Source organism: Macaca nemestrina, chromosome 13 (assembly GCF_043159975.1).
Source record: "Macaca nemestrina isolate mMacNem1 chromosome 13, mMacNem.hap1, whole genome shotgun sequence".
Taxonomy (NCBI): domain Eukaryota; kingdom Metazoa; phylum Chordata; class Mammalia; order Primates; family Cercopithecidae; genus Macaca; species Macaca nemestrina.
Genome location: NC_092137.1, coordinates 74,527,301 through 74,547,930, shown reverse-complemented (window position 1 = coordinate 74,547,930; position 20,630 = coordinate 74,527,301). Strand labels below are relative to the sequence as shown.

General features: G+C 46.1%; 1 protein-coding gene across 15 annotated transcripts in view; it reads left to right on the top strand.

Moving 5' to 3' along the window:
- Positions 1 to 20,630, top strand: part of LOC105465287 (solute carrier family 4 member 5) — a 146,999-nt gene that overhangs the window by 87,152 nt on the left and 39,217 nt on the right. For 14 of the 15 annotated variants that reach the window (XR_011611917.1, XM_071076945.1, XM_071076944.1 and 11 more), the window contains 4 exons: positions 11,193 to 11,353; positions 12,165 to 12,317; positions 14,546 to 14,641; positions 17,136 to 17,191. Coding sequence is in view for 14 of the 15 variants with exons in the window: in XM_071076945.1 (XP_070933046.1) it covers positions 11,193 to 11,353; positions 12,165 to 12,317; positions 14,546 to 14,641; positions 17,136 to 17,191 (466 nt within the window). In the remaining variant the exon portion in view is untranslated. The remainder of the gene's footprint in view (positions 1 to 11,192; positions 11,354 to 12,164; positions 12,318 to 14,545; positions 14,642 to 17,135; positions 17,192 to 20,630) is intronic. The other variant, XM_071076948.1, reaches the window with a different exon arrangement.

The window sequence follows — 20,630 nt, the reverse complement described above, 5'->3', positions numbered from 1 at the left end:
TGTCACTGCAGCACTACATCAATCCCTAGAGCAGTGGAAAGGTGGAAGCTCTAACCTCTGAGTCTAGGAGAACTTTGGAGAGGTTGTTTTATCCATACCTCTCTTCTTTCATTCCAAAAATAGTTGAGGGGATGTTGTGTTAGGTCCTGTGGGAGAATTACAATGAATAAAATATGAATCTGTTCTTAAAGTGCCTATGATCTAGTACAGGTATCAGCAAGCATGTTCTGTTAATGGCTAGACAGAAAATATTTTCAGCTTTTGTGCACAAATGATCTCTTCTCCCACCCTTTTATTTCCTCTCCTCTCCCCCCTCCTCTTCTTCGCTTTTTCTCTCCTTCTCTTCTCCTTTCTCTCCTCTGCCTCCTCTTTCTCCTTCTTTACAGTGCTTTAAATATATAAAAACCATGCTTAGCTAGCTGGCCACACAAAAACAGGCTACTTGGAGTGGGGTGCTTGGAGCCCATGAGGCATGATATTTCAACCCCAATCTGGTATAAAGCAGGCATGTGCTCATACACACAGATAACTAAAACTCAGGGTGGTATGTGCAAAGTGGTGAGAACAGGCTCTATAATCTAAAGACATGCCTCCAAATCCTGTCTCTTATAAGCTGCATGACCTTGGGCAGGCTCCTCATCCTCTAAGGGTCTCAGTCTCCTCACCTGTACAATGAATAGTCACAGACCTACCTCATGAGATAGATTTAAGGATTAAATGAGATAATACATGTTAAGTGCTTAGCATAGTGCCTGGCACGTAGAAAGTGCTCAGTAAGCTTTAGCTGTTGTCATGATTAGGAAGTGTTATTTGATAAATGATAAAAAGTGTGATGGGAGTCAGAGGAACGAGAGGTCTCCTCAACCTGGGCCCTTGGGAAGGCATTGTTATGGGAGAGGTGGCGTTTGAACTTGGCCTAGAATAGCAGAGGTGGAAGAGGCAGTGAAGGGAGGTACCAGCAGACTCTGAGGGAGGCAGACAACTATGTAGATGACAGTCCCTTAGGGCAATTACAGGGACTTCCTGGATACACATACAAGTGGTCCTCACACAGCTTTTGCCTCCACAAGCCTCTCCCTGAAGGAGCCTGTTCAGAATTTGTCAGTAACTTTGTCTGATGGCATTCACTTAGCTGTGGGCTCCCCTTCAACCCTGAATGAGGACATGGTGTGCAGGAGGATGGACCCTTCACCAAATGCATGAGCTTGGGAGCAGAGGCCACCCCCATTTCATTCACCACAGCTCCCTGGAATGCCACACCTCTGCCCCATCACCACCAGCTATACCACTGCAGTTCATCACTGTCTGGGAAGGAGTGGTTCTCCTGTAATGCCCAAACTGCACCGCATCACCAAAGGCCCTCAGCAGAGGTTCCTAGGCCACCAAAAGGAAAGACTTTCATTCAGAGGGAATCAGTCAGCCATGGGAGGAAGTGGGGTTCATTACAGAACAATCTAAGACAGAAGGCCCTATCTATCTGATCCCAGTTCCAGACATATCTCATGTGTAGAGATGAAAGATCATCCTGAGTCTATTAAACACTGGACTCACTTAACTAATGATTAACTCATTCTGAATCTATATTCAGCAACTTTTTGGTGATAATTTGGCTTACCCTGTATATCTGCCCATAAGAGAATGCAAAGGCTAGAGGATGAGCATAACAAACCCCTGTAATGATTGTAAATCTCACTGTAAATTAAATAAATTGGCCTTCAGGTTTATGCATCAGCCTTAGTGATCTTAGTTAGCATTAGACAGTGTTACTGGACTTAGTCATCTTTGGGACACTAAAAAGATCCAATTTCTGAGCCTGGACTGGGGCGGGTGCCCCAAGAGCCTGTGAGGCCTTTCTGGTGCTCATCAGCCCCTTCTGGTACCTTCTGAACTTCTTCATATGTGTGCTGACCCTTGACCCATGCCTGCCCACTCAATCTTTTATACTTTGTAATCTTTCAAATTTACTGCCAAGTTTGGTTTATTAACATATACATGGTATGTGAAGTCATAATCAGTTGTAGAAACAACTTGTTATACTATCTCACATACATATTTTCATGCACGTGATTTTATGTAGCATGAATTGGCCAAATAAATTGTAAGAATGGGCCAGAATTTGCTTCGGTGTTTCTCCCGTGTTTTTGAGATGGAGTCTTGCTCTGTCGCCCAGGCTAGAGTGCAGTGGTGCCATCTCAGTTCACTGCAACCTCCACCTCCTGGGCTCAAGTGATTCTCCTGCCTCAGCAACCTTGGGCAGGCTCCTCATCCTCTAAGGGTCTCAGTCTCCTCACCTGTACAATGAGAATAGTCACAGACCTACCTCGTGAGATAGATTTAAGGATTAGATGAGATAATACATGTTAAGTGCTTAGCATAGTGCTTGGCTGGGAGTAGCTGGGATTACAGGCATGCGCAACCACGCCCAGCTAATCTTTGTTTTTTTAGTAGAGACAGGATTTTACCATGTTGGCCAGGCTGTTCTCAAAACTCCTGACCTCAAGGGATCTTCCTGCCTCGGCCTCCCAAAGTGCTGGGATTATAGGCGTGAGCCACCAGGCCTGGCCTCAGGTGTTCCCCTTTTGAAAAATCTTCCTTCCACAGATCATTTCTTAGTGCCTTTGTCAAAGACTGAACCAGGGGAGTATCTGATGATTCCTCAGACATCTCTAGGAAAATTCTTAATGGGCTTGTAAGTGAATTAATACTGGTCTTCAGTTTCTGTTGGGAAATTCAGTATCCTGATATGATTCATATGAAGTTAAAAAGCTTTGCTGGATAATGAAGAAAAATTTACATTTCTTACTTTTAAGAAATGAATTTGTTGGAGTCACAAAATGTATTACACACAGGGCTTAGGCAGAAAGCACAAACATGTCTTGATGCTTTGTAACTAATACACAGAAGTCAAGCTTTTGGGTAATTGGGCGGCGTGGGAGAGTTACAGAATAAAGTTGGTGAGGCCACATAGATAGAGTGACCACAGTGTGGATATATAGTTTACAAATTTTAATTGAGTAGACTTCTCGTAAGAAACAAATTCACACCAATATAATTATTAAAACAAATGTTTAGAGGCAGCATAGCCTTAGCATTAAAGGTTACTTGCATTGGGACATTACATTTTTTAAATTAGAATGTCCTAAGGGGGATTTTGCAAACAAACTAACCAGGACACAATTTAATTATAATGATATTCAAAATAAGTATAGATAGAAGCTTCTCTTCAATCACAATGTTTATGTATATCCTCCAGATTTTAGTCTTATCTAACCACACATAATGGGCAGCCTGTTGTTTTATCATCTCAAGGATCTGTGTCTTCCTTTTAAAAAATATTGATGTCTGATTCTCAGTCCGCTGAGGTTGACGTAATTAGTCTGAGATTCAGCCTGGGTTTTAGAATTTGTAAAAAGCTCCCAGATGATCCTAATGCAGCCATTGAAAACTGCTGATATTTACTCTAGCCCAGCAGGATCAGTGGGAGTTATGAAGTTTCCATCTGAGGAGAGAACTAGAATTCAGGTCTCTTGGTTTTCAACCCTTTCCAGATCCTTCTTGAAGGAGAGCCTCCTCTTCTCCCATCCTGTGATTTGAGCATTGGAAGCCTTGGCTGTACCTGGTAGCTAGCCTCATGATGCTTTCTCCTGCTCTTGTTATTAATAGAACAGCAGTGTCCTCTAATCATATCTCTGACCGAGTTACTAGTCACAGAAAAAGCCTCAGTTCTGGCCCTGCTTTGTGTGACAGAGAGCTGCTTTCTGTAACAAGTGACATTTCAAGGTTCCTTTTAGCTCCATTGCAGTCAGGAGGGGGGCACCTGGTGCCCACCCCAGCATGCAGAGTTGGGAGTCTACACCCAGGCTTGGGCAAAATCCCTAAAAGTTAAAGCTTTGCTGGATAATGAAGGAGAACGTGGAGCTTTTCTTTCCACTTGACCTGCTTCCCCAACTCTAATTCCCCACTTTTTGAAACCAGCCATGGTATAAAGTTCACTTTGCAATGAGTTGTTTGGGATTACACATGAACCTTATTATCCGTCTTCCACAAGTTTTTAAACTTGGCTTTGACCAGAGGCTTTTTACAGAGGCCATTCCTTTATTCATTCTGGAGAATGTTTAAGGATTTTATTATGGAAAATTCAAATTTATACAAAAGTAGTATATAGCAGAATGAACCCCCACCTGCCCATCACCTAGCTTCAACAGTGAACAGCTAACTCACAGCAAATCTTGTTTCTCTGTCCCCAACCTACTACCCCAGACACACATGCTAGATCAGGTTGACACAAATCCCAGACACCACATCATTCCGTCTGTAAATATTTCACTATGTCTCTAAAAGATAAGGGCCTCTTTCTTTCTTTTTAGATACAGAGTCTTTCTCTGTCGCTTTCCCCATAAGCTTCATTGCAGTGGTGCAATCACAGTTCACTGCAGCCTCAAACTCCTGTACTTAATCCTCCTACCTCAGCCTCCTGAGTAGCTGGGACTACAGACATATGCCACACACCTGGCTAATTATTTTATTTTTTGTATAATGGAATCTTGCTTTGTTTCCCAGGCAGGTCTCAAGCAATCCTCCCACCTCAGCCTCCCAAAGCGCTGGGATTACAAGTGTGAGCCACCATGCCCAGCTTCTGAGTATTTTTAAATATACTTAAACAAAATGAGTTTTAAGCTTTTTTTCCCTAGTCATTTCCTCATAGCGAGATCTCACCCACAGTGGTCAGTGAGGTCTTGTTACCCTCAAGCAGGAGGGAGCAAGCATTTAATGCGGTTGATCTGGGCAGGAGACCATAAGGGGACACCAGAGAGGAAGCAATGGCACCTGTCTTCAAAAAGCTTAATGTATATTTGGCATTTGTTATATACCAAAGCAATCATAAAACATGATTGGCTACAATTAATTATTAATTTAGGCACTGAGCCTGAATTAATTCATTAATTATTTTAGGCTCTGAGCCTAAGAAGTTATAAACTTTACCTAGAATAGTTTGGAGCACAGAGTTGCCTGGATCCCATCTGTTTTTATTCTGATGTCAACTGGTCTAGGATATGACTGAGACATGAAGATTTTAAAGGCATCTAGGGTATTCCTATATGCAACCAAGCTTAAGTATCACTGTCCTAGAACAGTGGTTCCTAAAGTGCTTCATGTTGAGAACCGTCCTAGGGTGTTATAGGAGAAATAAGCAGAATAACTGGCAGAGGCTTTGTGGAGGAAGGGGCACTCTCGCTGGGCAGTGGAAAACTGAGAGGAAATAGGACATTCTGCATGATCTCAGAGGTGATCTGCAGACCAGCAGCATGACCACACCTGGGAGCTTATTAGAAATGTAGAATCTTTGACCTTATTCCAGACCTGCTGAATGAGGATCTGCATTTTGACAAGATCCCCATGCACATTAGTTTGAGACACATTGGTGTAGTAGAGTATGTACTGTAAATGAACTTCCACTATAAAATCGGAGAAACTAAAGCATGGCATGACCATGCTAGAAAGGAGACCCTTTCAGCTGGTGTTCTTGGAGCCATTCTAAGGGAAAGAGGCCATGTCCTGCTGTATAATGAGAATCAGACCTATGTGAGCTACGTTTGCTGCGTTGGGACCCCATATAAGTTGAACTATCCCCTAAGTCACACCATCCTATGTGCCTACAGAACAGGGGCTCCTGAACCCACAGGGTGCAGTCAAATAACCTGGGAGTTTCCATGGCGGGGTCACCCTCCTGGCGGGGTAACCATCCAGGCATTGGTATTTTTATAAATCTCTCCAAGTTATTCTAATGGACAGCCAAGGTTGAAAACCACTGCTATGGATCTTTGGTCCTGCATGTTTCCTTTTCCATTCAAGGTGAAAGTGAGCTAAATTTCTAGCTGTAGCCATTGAAAACACAAAATTAAGTTCCAGGTGGAAGGCTTAATGGTGCAACATCTGGATTCCCAAAATAGTTATAGAGGGGACTAGAGAGGTGTCCCTAGTTAAGTGATCTCATATTTTGCAATTTCTTAAATTAAATTTTCTGGATTCTGGTAGCAGAGTCTAATTCTGGCATTGGCTTAAAACTGGAGACAAGTAATTTAGTGTTTCTGCACGCTGTTCTCATATGGGTTGCCGCCCTTGTCTGTGTGTGTATGGGGTTAATGTTTGGTGTATGCCTAACACAGTACAAATAGTTGAAGTCTTGAGAGGTGGAGAGGACTGCATGTCTTTGCTATCTGCTATCTGGAGTTAGTAGAGGATGTTTCAAAGAGGGAGCATTGCTCTTATCACTCCTTCAGGTGGAGTTGCATTTGTGTGAGCAGAAGACTGAAGAATGGGATGTCAGGGGAGAGAGCTGCCTGAGACTATCTGGCCTAGGATGTTTGTGAGACAGTGAAGAGAGCAACCCACCGAAGTGGCTGTGCACTGGGCCACATCACACCTTTAGGTGGATGGGTAAGGCCATGTAGTAGCAAAAGAGTCTTTGGGAGGAGGGTGACAGTTCAGTTTATCTTTTGTATCATTTTTGAGCAAAAAAAAAAAAAAAAGGGGGGCAATCTGAGTAGGAAGTTGGTCCTCAGGAAGAAAAGTTGAACATCCTCTCAACTAAAACATTTGGACTGGCCGGGCACAGTGGCTCATACCTGTAATCCCAGCATTTTGAGAGGCTGAGGCGGGTAGATCACCTAAGGTCAGGAATTTGAGACCAGCCTGACCAATGTGGTGAAACCCCGTCTCTACTAAAAAAAAAAAAAAAAAAAAAAAAATAGCCGGGCCTGGTGGCAGGCGCCTGTAATCCCAGCTGCTCAGAAGGCTGAGACAGGAGAATCACTTGAACCACAGAGGAAGAGGTTGCAGTGAGCCGAGATCGCACCACTGCACTCTAGCCTGGGTGATGAGAGTGAAACTCTGTCTCAAAAAAAAAACAAAAAAAAAATTTGGACTTATCCTTTGGTCTGTTCCTTGTAAACTCTTATGTTAACATACCTTTTAGAAACATCTTACTTTCGATATCACATAGTCTTGGATCTGGCATAATTTAAATGATATTTCCCAAAGAGATTTCTCCACGAAAGATCAGCTACAACTTGTCTGCTTGGTCTCTGGCTCCAGCCCCCATGTTTCAGGTCTTCACCTCCCAGTCCTTCTCTAATCAGATCTCCCCATCCTGTGTCCATTTGATTCCCGAGGATCCCACCAGGTGCCTGGTTAACTTGTCTCAAATAAATGTATGGAACAAAGGTGTTCAACATTGATAATGCAAAATATACAGTTACATGAAGAGGAAATCTGATGAAGGAAAAGATGTTCAATCTCACTAGTAATCAGAAGAGTGCAAATGTGAGATAATTTTTCAATTACCAAATGAACAAAGATGAAAAAGAATGAAAATACCGAAGTCTGGGAGACTTCAGGGAAATGTAAGATCTCACTGGTGGCACTGGGCACTGACACAAGCTTTCTGGAAAACAGTTTGGTAATGTTTGTTATAAATGTAAAAATGTGCAGACACAGCAATTCCACTTCTGAGAGTTTATTCTAAATAAATTATTGAGCAGGGACTAAGGATGTTCTGACCAGCCTTAATTAATAATAAAGAATAATTAGAAATAATCTGAATGTCCACCAGTTGAGAACTGTTCCTATCAATTATGGTACGTTCAGACAGTGGAATACTAGAAACACTTCAGAATGATGTTTTTTTCTCTTTTTTTTTTTTTTTTTTTTTTTTTGAGACGGAGTCTTACTCTGTCGCCCAGGCTGGAGTGTACTGGTGTGATCTCGGCTCACTGCAAGCTCCGCCTCCTGGGTTCACGCCATTCTCCTGCCTCAGTCTCCCAAGTAGCTGGGACTACAGGCGCCCACCACCATGCCCAGCTAATGTTTTTGTATTTTTTGTAGAGAAGGGGTTTCACCGTGTTAGCCAGGATGGTCTTGATCTCCTGACCTCGTGATCTGCCCTCCTCGGCCTCCCAAAGTGCTGGGATTACAGACGTGAGCCACCGCGCCCGGCCCAGAATGATGTTAATACTAATAGACACAAAAGGATGTCCATTAGATACTATGCCCTTAAGGTCCTTGTGGTGCCATTAATGTAAAGTTAATGCAAACATGGGCATATGTGCACGCATGCACAGGCATATGTGGGTGCATGCACAGGGAGATCTAGAATGGCAGTTACCAAAATATCAACCATCAAGACATCAATATGATGTCTCCTGGTTGGAGAAGCTTTGAATGACTTTGCTTTCTTCTTTTTTTTTTTATTGTTCCTAAAATTACAAAAGTAATATTCTTTATTTTTAACTTAATAGCTAACATTAACAGTATTTTGTGTGCTAGGCACTGCTCTAATTGCTGTACACTATTATTATTACTGAAGAAATCAAAGGTGATGAGAGATTAAGTAACTTACCTGAGATTCTCAGCTAGTAAATGATGGAGCTGGTTTTCAAAACCTGATAGTGTTGCTTCATAGACTGCGCTCTTTTTTTAAAAAAAGTGTAGACGGAGTCTCACTCTGTCACCCAGGCTGGAGTGCAGTGGTGCCATCTCGGCTCACTGCAACCTCTGCCTTCCAGGCTTAAGTGATCCTCCCACCTCAGTCTCCCAAGAAGCTGGGACCACAGCTGCGTGCCACCATGCCCAGCTAATTTTTTGTATTTTTTGGTAGAGTCAGGGTTTCACCATGTTGCCCAGGCTGGTCTCAAACTCCTGAGCACAGGCGATCCACCCGCCTGGGCCTCCCAAAGTACTGGAATCACAGTCATGAGCCACCTCACCCAGCCTAACCACTACACTAACTAACCCCAATAGAGTGAAAGTCTTAAATCCCGCCCCAACAACAATCCTACTCCTCTGCTCAAAGTAATCATTGTTAACCATTTGACATGGATCCCTCCAAAACTTTTGCTTTCTCCAGACACATGTGTGTGCACACACAAGTGTGTTTTTCTTTTTTATAAAATGGGATGGTAGTGTCCGTCCTGTCAGCATGTGAGTTCACCCTCGTATTTTTTATTTATTTCTGGGGGATCCACAGCATGGACATACAGAATTGATGTAATCATGCTTCTACTGAAAACCTGGTGGTTTCCAGTTCTTTGGCCTAACAGATAAGGCTTCATCGAGCGTCCTTGTATACATATTACAGGGTGTGGCAGTGTAATTATATTCCTGTGATCGTTTCCTAGAAATGGAACCGCTGGGTCAAAAGGCACGCACACTGAATGTTGAAAGAGGCTGCCCACACCAGGAAGGCTGTGTCATTACACCTGCAGCAGATAAGAGGCCACCTCCCTATGTTTTCACTGACATAGGAAGTTGTCAATCTTTTTAACTTTTGCCCATGTAAGAAATGAAGAATGTTATTTCATTTGTAGTAATTTAAAAGTCCGTGATTACTGGTAAAGTTGAGCATCTTTTCATATGTTTATTGGTCATCTTCATTTCTTCTCAGGATTGTTTACTTTCTATTGGATAATTTGAGTTAATTGGTTGTATTATAAATATTAGTCTTTTGGTGCTTTCTTTGTTGCAGATATTTTTCTCAGCACATTTCTTCAAACTTGATTTATATGTTATTTTACTATACAGAAGTTTTCATTTATTTTAGTTTTGTGTAATCAAATCTGTCCTTTTTTTTTTTCTTTATGGTTTTATACATATGGTTTTGTTTAGGAAGTCTTTCTCCACAATATTCTCCAAGAATATAAGAATGCTCTCCTATATTCTCTTCTAGTACATTTGCATTTTTGCTTATATATTTATTTTTATGTTTAGACTTTAATCCATGAAGAATTTAGTATTGTTTTTGGTGAAAAGTAGGGATTTAACTTTCTATTTTTAGGTTGGTTGTCTTTTAAACAACTCCTTCATCAAAACCCAAATTCCGTGACTAGGCGTGGTGGCTCACAACTGTAATTCTAGCACTTTGAGAGGCCAAGGTGGCCCAATCACTTAAGCCCAGGAGTTCAAGACCAGCCTGGGCAACATGATGAAACCCCATCTCTACAAAAAATACAAAAATTAGCCAAGCAAATTGGTGCATGCATGTAGTCCCAGCTACTTGGGAGGCTGAGTTGGGAAGATCACCTGAGCCCAGGTGGTCGAGGCTGCAGTGAGCTGAAATCATGCCACTGCACTCCAGCCTGGGTGAGACTCTGTCTAAAACAACAACAACAACAACAACAAAAAACCTGAATTCCCATGGATATACAGATCTGTTTCTGGACTGTTGTGCCATTGATCCCTTGTCTATATCTGGCCTGGAATCACACTGCTTTAATTACTGAAGCTTCTCCACAAGTTTTTATATGTGCTAAGGCATGCCCCATCCCCATTTCTCCTCGTTTTTCAACTTTCCCCAACCATTCTCATATGTTTACTTTTTTTAGAGGAACTTTAGAATTAGATAGTCATGGTCCAAAAGTCCTCCCTTGGGATTTAAGTTGTAATAGATTGGCGCTACCCATGCATTTGTGGTTGACATCTTACAAAGGGGAGCTAGGTGTCTCCAGCCAGGACTCCTTGCTCCCCTGGCTCTGTCTGAGGCCTTTCTACTTGAACACCCAGCCCATGATTCCAAGGCTTCTAGAAAGGACAGATCCCTATACATCCTTGGTTAATTTTCTTTCCTTCCCCGGATGGCATGTGGATTTTTACCTGAACTTTCAGAGGCAAAAAGAGTGTAAAGCATGGAAACCTCAGACCTTGCAGGGGAACTCAGGGAGAAATATTTTTCGTCAGGGAACATTTTTCCTGCTCCCAGCAAACCACACTGAACACTCATGTGTGAACAGCCTGAGATAATCAGGTTCCAGTTGAGGCTTTTTAAAAAAACAGCCTTATTGTTCTAGAGTAACTTAAAATTCTCTAATTGCAAGTGTACTGGTAAATGATTTTTAGAAAATGTATGGAATTGTGCAACCATGTCCATAATCCAATTTTAGAACATTTCCATCACTCCCAGAAGATCCCCCATGCCCCTGTATAGTTCTCTGGATGCCACTTTCCTTAACATGACAGTATCAGGAGGAGTGGGGGACAAATTAGGGCATTCCCAAGAGATCCTCTGCCTATGAGTCTAGGACCAACACCACAACCACATACATAGCATGACCCCACAGGACACCCATCTCTTGGGGAGACCCAGGCGGGCCTCCTCCTGAGGGCCCTGGCCACACTGAGCCCCATCCTTACCCTTCCAGGTGGATAAAGTTTGAAGAAAAGGTAGAGGAAGGCGGCGAACGCTGGAGCAAGCCCCACGTGTCCACACTGTCCCTGCACAGCCTCTTCGAGCTCCGTACCTGCCTGCAGACGGGGACAGTGCTGCTGGATTTGGACAGCGGCTCCTTACCACAGATCATAGGTGAGGCAGGGGCCACTATGTGCATCTCTCCTGTGGTCCCTGCAAACCAGGCAGCTCCCCTGACCTCATGCCTGCCCTCGAGTCTATGTGACTGGCCCATCTCTGACACCTGATTCTGCAGAGACCAGAATTGCAGACCTCTGTTGCTCCCAGGGCAGGATCATAGTCACTCCAAGTTTCAGTTTCATGTAGACCTCCAGTAGAGACGAAAAGACCATCCTCCAAAATGCCAACCAGAAATGTAGCAAAGGGGAGAGGGCCTCTTGCATAGTCAGAGACACCTCTTGCCATGGCAACCTGTTTCTTTTCAGGGTAAACTGGGTCATCATTCTTTAGGAAATTAGCTGTCATTTAGTGGTGTGTCAAAGGGAGGAGGTGGCTTGCCTTAACACACCTAAAATTTTTTTGGGTTTTTTGTTCTAGCACATTGGATTTTGCCAGAAGTATTTTGCCCAAAATACTTTTCTAAAAAGAGTTCGTTTTAGGATTAAAACCATTGAACACAGGATTTTTGTGCCTCCTGGGGCAGTTTTGTATGTACTGTTTCTTTCCCTTTTCATAAGAACACTGACAGAAAGAGCAGAGTCACACACACACACACACACACACACACACACGCACATGCCCTTGAACAGGAGGAGGCCAAGAGTTGATGATGTGTCCAGTTTTCCACAGCTAGTGGCAAATCTAGGAGTATTTCCACTGACCCCCTGCCACATTTAATCCCACTAATAACAGGTGAAACTGAAGACCCCCATACCCTGGGGCGGTTCTGTCCCACAGGGACGAGGTGTGTATGTTTTCCACGCAGATGATGTCATTGAGAAGCAGATTGAGGATGGTCTCCTGCGACCAGAGCTCCGGGAGAGGGTCAGTTACGTCCTCCTGAGGAGGCACCGTCACCAAACCAAGAAGCCCATCCACCGCTCATTAGTCGACATTGGGAAGTCAGTCTCCACCACAAGTGAGTCAGGCCTTATGCTGGTAGGCATGGGAAAAAATGCAGGGCCAGTATCAGGCCCTGGTACCTGGGTGAGCCCACCTTAGGGGCTGGGAGTTTCTGGAGAAATTCTGATGTTCTGGGGATCCCTCAGCCTCTGTCTCTGGCAGGCCTGTGGGGACCCCAGCCACACTCGCATGTTGTTCCCACCACCAGAGCAGAACAATTTCTAGGGAGAGAGTTGGTTCTCAGCTAGGGCTGCACATGGCAAATCACTCTGGAGATTGAGACATGTCCTAATGCCTGGACCCCTGGAGAGTTGGAGTCAGTTGGTCTGGGGTATGGCCTGGAAAAAGAGAGAGAGGTTAGAATGCACCCCAAGAGATTCTCGTGTCACACAGCATTGGGAAATGCTGGTAGAGATGGCTTGCTATGGAAAGGACCCAAAAGTTTCACATCAAACCCCTGGAGAGGTCAAGAGCCTCAGCAGAAAATGGAACACATCAGGGTGGTAGAAGGGGCTGGGCTTATCTCAAGAGTGCCAGGGCTTGTAGATCTGGTGGTTGATGTCACTCTGATTAGCAGGACCTGGGGCCATTCAGAGAGAGTGAATTGTTCCACGCGCACATCTCAAATCTCCAACACTCCACTATCAATATCCGAGCCTAGATGCCCAGAGACACTAGCCCTGCTGAGCCTGTCAGACAAACACAGTAACCAGAGCAAAGTTGCTACGTTAAAAACATTGAGGAGCCTCTAAATGAATTACTTAAAAATGGGAAGTGAGCTGGGCACGGTGACCCACAACTGTAATCCCAGCACTTTGAGAGTCCAAGTGGGCGGATTGCTTTAGCTCAGGAGTTTGTGACCGGCCTGAGTGACATGGCATCAACCCCATCTCTACAAGAAATACATAAACCTCATGGTTTAAACCCCATGGCATAAACCCCGCCTTACAAAAAATTAGCCAAGCATGGTGGCACACACCTGTAGTCCCAGCTAATCAGGAGGCTGAGGTGGGAGGGTTGCTTGAACCCAGGATATGGAGCTTTCAGTGAGCAGAGATTGTGCCATTGCACTGCATCCTGGGCGACAGAGCAAGACCTTGTCTCAAAAAATCCCTCCCAAAACAACAGGAAGTGTTTAACATACCATAATAGCAACAGATACATACTCAGCACTTAACTACCTTCTGGGCACTAGTCTGAGTGCTCTTCCTGTTTTAACTCACTTCATCCTAACAAAAACGCTGTGGTGTGTAGGTATGGTTCTTGTCTCCATTTTACAGATGAGACGCCTGAGGCACAGAGTTTAAGTAACTTGCCTAAGGTCACAAAGCCAGTAAGTGTGGAATCAGGGATGAACCCAAGCAGTCTACTACATCTTGTGCCCATTTAATGAACTGTGTATCTATCTCACTTTCCTTTTTTTTTTTTGAGACGGAGTCTCGCTCTGTCGCCCAGGCTGGAGTGCAGTGGCCGGATCTCAGCTCACTGCAAGCTCCGCCTCCCGGGTTCACGCCATTCTCCTGCCTCAGCCTCCCGAGTAGCTGGGACTACAGGCGCCCGCCACCTCGCCCGGCTAGTTTTTTGTATTTTTTTAGTAGAGACGGGGTTTCACCGTGTTAGCCAGGATGGTCTCGATCTCCCGACCTCGTGATCCGCCCGTCTCGGCCTCCCAAAGTGCTGGGATTACAGGCTTGAGCCACCGCGCCCGGCCTATCTCACTTTCAACAGTACAAATATTCTGTCTGTAATCTTGTTCTTTTTTTTTTTTTTGAGACAGAGTCTCACTCTGTTGCCTGGGCTGGAGTGCAATGGCGTGATCTCAGCTCACTGCAAACTCTGCTTCCTGGATTCAAGTGATTCTCCTGCCTCATCCTCCCAAGTAGCTGGGATTACAGGCGCCCACTACCATGCCTGGCTATTTTTTGTATTTTGGTAGAGACGGGGTTTCACCATGTTGACCAGGCTAGTCCCAAACTCCCAACTTCAGGTGATCCACCCGCCTCGGCCTCCCAAAGTGCTGGGATTACAGGCGTGAGCCACTGCGCCCAGGCTGTAATCTTGTTCAGACTATTGACTTGCTTAAATTAAAAAAAAATAAAATAAAATAAAAAAAGAATTTCTTCCTAGAAGGGGAAGAGACATGTCTTGCTGCCCAGTTTTATTTATCTAAAGTGAGCTAACCCAAGAGGCTTCACTACACCAGCAAGGCTGTCAAAGCCAAGTCTCTTCTGATTCTCCTCCCAGATCGCAGTCCCGCCCGGAGCCCTGGTGCTGGCCCGAGTCTACACCACTCCACGGAGGACCTGCGGATGCGGCAGAGTGCAAATTACGGACGTCTGTGTGAGTGTGTGCTTCGCCACTCTGTGGCAACTTTATTCAGGCTGTGGCAGCTGTGACATGGCCACATTGCCATAGGTAGGGGAGACAAAGCCCAGGATCTGCCAAGAATTCTCAGGGCATGCATCAGGAGGAGCCTAACTTTCACTCTAAACCCAGGCTACTCTCAGGGCCTCATTTACTACCATAATATTCAAGTCATTCCTCTGAAAAATGAGGCTCTCAGTCACATCCTGGTGTAATCAATACCCACTCCCATGTTCTAGGTGTTTTTATCTTAGTCTGTATCTTCATCTTCATCAAACTGACATTAACCCTGTTTTTTGGTGCAAAGCTTTCCTGGAAATGGAATAAAAAACAGGCAAGGTCCTTTCCTTCTGTTCAGTCAGGCAGCATTCCCATCACTGGGTGGCAGTCTCGTGCCACCATGAAAAAGAAATGTGGGCAGAGTCATGGCCCCTTTTTTCTGGGAATGGCTGGTCGGGGGCGGGGTGTGGGTTTGAGGTGAGAGGTGACAGACAGGCTTTTCACGCACCTCACCTCGTCAGGGATACACAGACAGGCAAACTGGGGGAAAGAAAGGAGTGAACTTAGAAAATGAATTGAAAAAGAAAAAGCAGTGAAGGACTATTTTCCTTTAGGTGCTTTTACTAAAATGCCAAGATGTTAACAAGTGCAGCCCAGTGCTGTGCCCCTGTCCAGGCCGAGGAGTGACTTGGGGGCAATGCAGCCCCTGCCCATGGCCTTGGGCACAGCAGGCGTTTGCTGCAGTCTTCTCTCTCTGTCCTGATGACCCAAGTCCACTGAGTCTCCCTGGCCTTGTTATTCCACATAGGGATGCCCAGTGGCAGTGTTCAGTGGGTAGAGAGTGGCTTCGGGAAGACCTTCCACTCAGTTATCATTGTATATGAGGTCACCTCCCTACCAACACTGCTTGGGGGTGGGAACCACTGGGACAAGAGGCATGAATGGATGATGACAGCTTTGTGTGAACTAGGTCACATTCAAGGTGGGCACCCACCCTGAGGTGGCCCAGCATGCAGAACACAGCGCACAGGGGAAGAATCAGAGAGGAGGAGATGCTGACTGAGTCTTGGAGCATAAATAGAAGTTTTCCAGGAGCAAGGAGGAGGAAGAGGGAGTTGTAAACAAAGGAAACAAATAGCAGGTTGGGGGATGGAAGAGAAGGATCTGGAGCTATGAAAGCAAAACATCGGTTCAGTTCACAGGAAGTGTAGGAGTTAAGGGGAAGAGAGGGTCAAATCAAAGAGGGCCTTGTGCACCCAGCAAAAGAACCTGGGTTTTATTCTGAAGATAATGGGAACCCCTGGGAAGCTTGAAGCAGGAGCATGCTGTGATCAGATTTCTGTCTGAGTAGGAATAATCTAGAAGGGGCAACATTGGAAGGCAGAGGCTGAGCCTGCATTCTAGAATGGAGAGGAAGGGACAGAGGTGGAATTGAAGGACTGGTGGGAAGTAGGAGGTGATGAAGAGGGAGGGCCCAAGGCTGCTCCTAGATTTCTGTCTGAAGTGCTGGTGGATGGGAGGGAGGGGCATTGAGTGGAATGTGTCCATGAGGAAAGTGATTTGGAGGGTAAAAGAGTTGCATTTGAGGTGCCAGAGGGGACTGCTCCAAGGAGTCTAGAGCTCAGAAGAGGGATCAGACTAAAGATGCATCCTGGGCGTCCTCAGCCCAAATGGGTGTTGGAAACAACAGGAGTGGGGGCGATTGACCAGCGGAGAGGCTGAGGCACCTGGAAGGGATGAGAGCAAAGACAAGGCCCTGGGAGGCCCAAGCAGGAGAGGATCCTCGGACAGAAATGAGAGGAGGAGAGCGAAGAGGAGCAGCATTCCGGACACCACGAGTGGCACAGTCCAATAGCCAAGACACGATAGGTCTGAGGGTGTCCGCCAGATTGGGCTAGTGGGAGAGGAGAGCTGGCTTTCTCCCTCTTAACAGAGGAAGGAACTACTGGGCAGTTCAAATAATTGGCTGTCACTGTTCTCATGGGGAGCCCACCTTCCTTCCCTCTGCCAGCCTAAATCCCCAGCCCACATTTAAAGACTGTCACCGGTCATGGAGGACAGAGGTGAAACTGCTCCCCTCTCCAGCAAATTCCAAGCTAAGTGACACATGGAACCTCATGTAATAATACATCTGTGTCCCTCCTCCTCTTCAGACCTGGTCCAGAGCCGCACCCAGAGTAGACAGCCTAGTGACATCCAGGAAGACGGGGTGGAGGGGTAGAGACTAGAGTGTGGTAGATTGAGGAGGGAGAAGGAAACAATGGAACCTGGAGTCTGACACCTCTTTCAGGAAAGCGGCCATTGAACAGAAGGAAAGTGAGAGGGTCCTAACTTAAAGGGACGCCAGGATTAAGGGGGAGGGGGTTTGCTTTGTTATGAACATGGGAGAGGTACATGAGTAGAGTCCATAGGAAAGGGTCCTGTGAGAGCCTGGCTTCCCCTGATGGATCTTGTTTTCCTTCTCTCCTAGGTCATGCCCAGAGCAGAAGCATGAATGACATTTCTCTCACCCCAAACACAGACCAGGTAGTAAAACCCCTGCACTTAGCTGCAGTGAAGGGCCAGGGCAGGAAGAAGTCTTTGGTTTCAGGAGCAGGGATCCCCTATGGGCAGAATTCCACTCCTACAAAGGAGTGGGAGTTCCAGGAAGGTCCCCAGTGGGGACTCTGGGCTGCCTGGGGGACTCTGCCAAGGCCAGCAGTCAGGGACTAGCAGAGTCCCAGGTGCTGGCTCTGTGTCAGGCCCTGGGGGTGTGGGACAGAAAACATGATCAAATGAGGCACCGGCTGTCCTTGAGCTTAGGATTTGTGGGAGAGAGAAGACCAGCACACATGGCTTCATCTATCCGGTGACCCACAAGCACCTTTAAAGAGGGGATAGGGATTGGGGCTGGCAGAGAGACAGAAAAGAATCTCCCTGTGGGGACAGCAGTGGTAGTTAATTAATTAGACTGTTCAATAGTGCATCTTATTCCTGTGGTCTCCCGTGAGCTGGGCTGAAACCCTCTTGATGAGATCAGAATTCTGCAAACAAATTGGGTCCATTTGAGAATCCTGTGACTGTGCCTCTTGGGGAAGCCCAGAAGAGGCCCCCTTAATTCCAACTCCTGCACACCTCAAGGACAGGAGGTCCCATGGTCCTCTTGTGTATCTTCCCAGGAGTAGGAAGAAAGATGACAAAGGAAACCTGAGACTTGACGAGGAGCCTTCAGGAGCTTGGGTGACCTCCAGGCCTTCCAGCCACCCCTAACTTTGGTGGAAGGCAAAAACAAAATCAGCTCCTCATATCAGTGTCCGGGCCCAAATAAATTAATAACAACAGTAACAAAATCAATCAATATTTAAGGTCCACACCACATGCACTACACTGTGCTGGGCATTTTCTGTGAATCACAAAGGTACTATTTTCATTCCCATTTTACTCATGAGAAAACACTGTGCCTCACAGCAGTTAAATAACACACCCAAGTCTATACAGCTGAAAGACAGAACTTTGATTTGACCTGGGTAGTCTAACTCCAGAGCCCTTAATTTGGAAGTAATTGAGGAACTAGTCAGTATTCTGGAACATTATTTGGAGAGGAAAACCACTTTTACTCATGCACACAGACAGCGGAACTGTGATAAGAAAGCATTACCTAGTAAAAGTTTTTATAACCTGTTTTAATGAATATGTGAGTGGTAATAATAACACTAGCTGTCACTTTCACCAGGCAGTGCTTCTTTGATTTAGGGATTGGAACCCATCACCTAGCGCCAGCATCTAGTTCTCCTTGCTGATACCTGATGTTGCTTCTCGGTATTTGCAGCATCAGTGGTCTATGCTAGTGGGCGTTCTTTAGGTGCAAGCCCAGAGGCATTTGCTCTGCAGGCTTTTTCTTCATCATTGGTTTGTGCAAAGCTAAACTCCATGCCTGCCCTCAGCTAGCAGATTCCCAGTGAACAGAGAGTAGATTCAGACAGCATCATTGTGCTGCAGTGACTCTGCAGTACAGAGCCAGACTGGAGTCCCCAAGGGTTCAGGAAGTGGAGTCAGCAGGGCCCTGGTTATACAAGCCCACGTCCAGGCTATGGGCAAGCCAGGGTTGGTTGGAACAGTAGCATGCTCCCATTTCTGGGATGCCACAACCCTGGCCTTCTTACCAAACATGTCACAATGTGTAAGGAAGGACCAAGTCCCTGGTTCAATTTCTCTTCTCTCCTGTATTACAGGTGGGTTGGTTGGATGGCCAGGTGTGGTGGTGCACACCTGTAATTCCAGCAGTTTGGGAGGCTGAGGCTGATGGATCACTCGAGGCCAGGAGTTTGAGACCAGCCTGGCCAACATGGAGAAACCCTGTCTCGATGAAAATTACAAAAATTAGCCGGGCGTGGTAGCACATGCCTGTAGTCCCAGCTACTCAGGAGACTGAGGCATGAGAAGTGCTTGAACCCAGGCGGAGGAGGTTGCAGTGAGCCGAGATGGTGCCACTGCACTCCAGCCTGGATGACAGAGTGAGACTCTTGTCTCAAAGCAAAACAAAACAAAACAAAACAAAACAACAACAAAAACAAGTGGGTTTGTTGGGACACCCTGAAGCATTGCTGTTTTCGAAGCCTCATTCTGCAGGGTGCTTCTGCCCAGCCTGCATCTCCTCCCCTTCCCTGGACACCCCCGCCCCAACCCCGCCTGATGCTTGGAGACGGTGACTGCCCTGGTACTCCCAGCCCTCCACCCTGAAGAATGCTGCTTAGTAATCAACTGACCATGCCTGAGACAAAGGGACATTTTGAGTCTCGGGGACTCTGGTGTTCCTGTCAATTCCTGCTTTTTCTCACTATATTAGGATCCTTGGGGCTACTGATGGTTGCCCAGGTGGTTGTGGAGGGTTATTTTTTTTTCCCAATTGGATTTAAAAGATTATAAGGGTACAGCCGTTGCTCACGAGCCCCTCCTCGTGCTGGTAGGCCAACCAGCCCAGTGTGTATGATGCCCCCACATGAGTTGAATCAGGAAACAGCCATGGGGACAAAAGGGCAGGACCTGTTGACCATATCCATGCCCACAACTGACCCCTCCACAGGGACAGGAAGAGACACAAGGAACCTGTGTCTTCACTGAGGCTGTGAGAAACAGGCCTGTGCCCACGGGAAAGACTCCAGCAGAAGGGGGATTGGTGGGAAAATTGTGATATTCACAGGCGCTCTCTTCAGAGCTGTCCTCTACCCCCAGGCTCTTTCCCACTGTGTCAGCCACTGTGGACTGCACGCAGCCCTGCCGCCACCCCAACTGCTCCCCTCCATCTTTCAACAAAATTATCTCTGTCTCTTGTCTGTCCATGCCCTTGCTGCCCAGAGAGAAAGCAATCTGAAAAATAAATTCATTCTAAGATGTTGAGGACTAAGAAGAGCTTGGAAGTAGCCACCCCTGGAGGATCTTCAGTGTAAAAGAGGACTCAGGAAGAATGAAGTTATAAATGCAGACAGTGGGAACATGTTTGGGTGGAGGGTTTGTCTCCAATACCTCTCACATCAGACCCCACTGGCTCTGCCTGTGTGACCTTCTTCCTTTGAAGAGACACTAGCCAGAGGGACTGAAGAGAGGCTACCTTGATAGTCTCCGCTGGAAAATTCCAGAAGTTCTGAATTTCCTGGGAGGTCCCCTGGGGGTAACTTGGGGTCATGGAAGTCTCCCACAGACTTGGAGACTGGTCCAGGAATTCCTGTGAGCCAGGAAGCTGGTGACAAAGGGAAAAGAAGGCCTGTCTACTCTGACCATCAGAACAGGCCTCCTCCTCCCCACAGCCACCAAAAGTGAAGGTGGAGAGGGGAGGTCTGGGTGGCTAGAGTAGAAGCACTGAGACTTCCCATCTGCTCAGCCTGAAGAAGGCAATCTGGGCCTGATGTCTGGCAACCCCAGGGCTCTTCTCTGACCCCTCATCCCACAGCTCAGTGGAGCCGTTTTCATCCATCAAGGAATGTCTTAG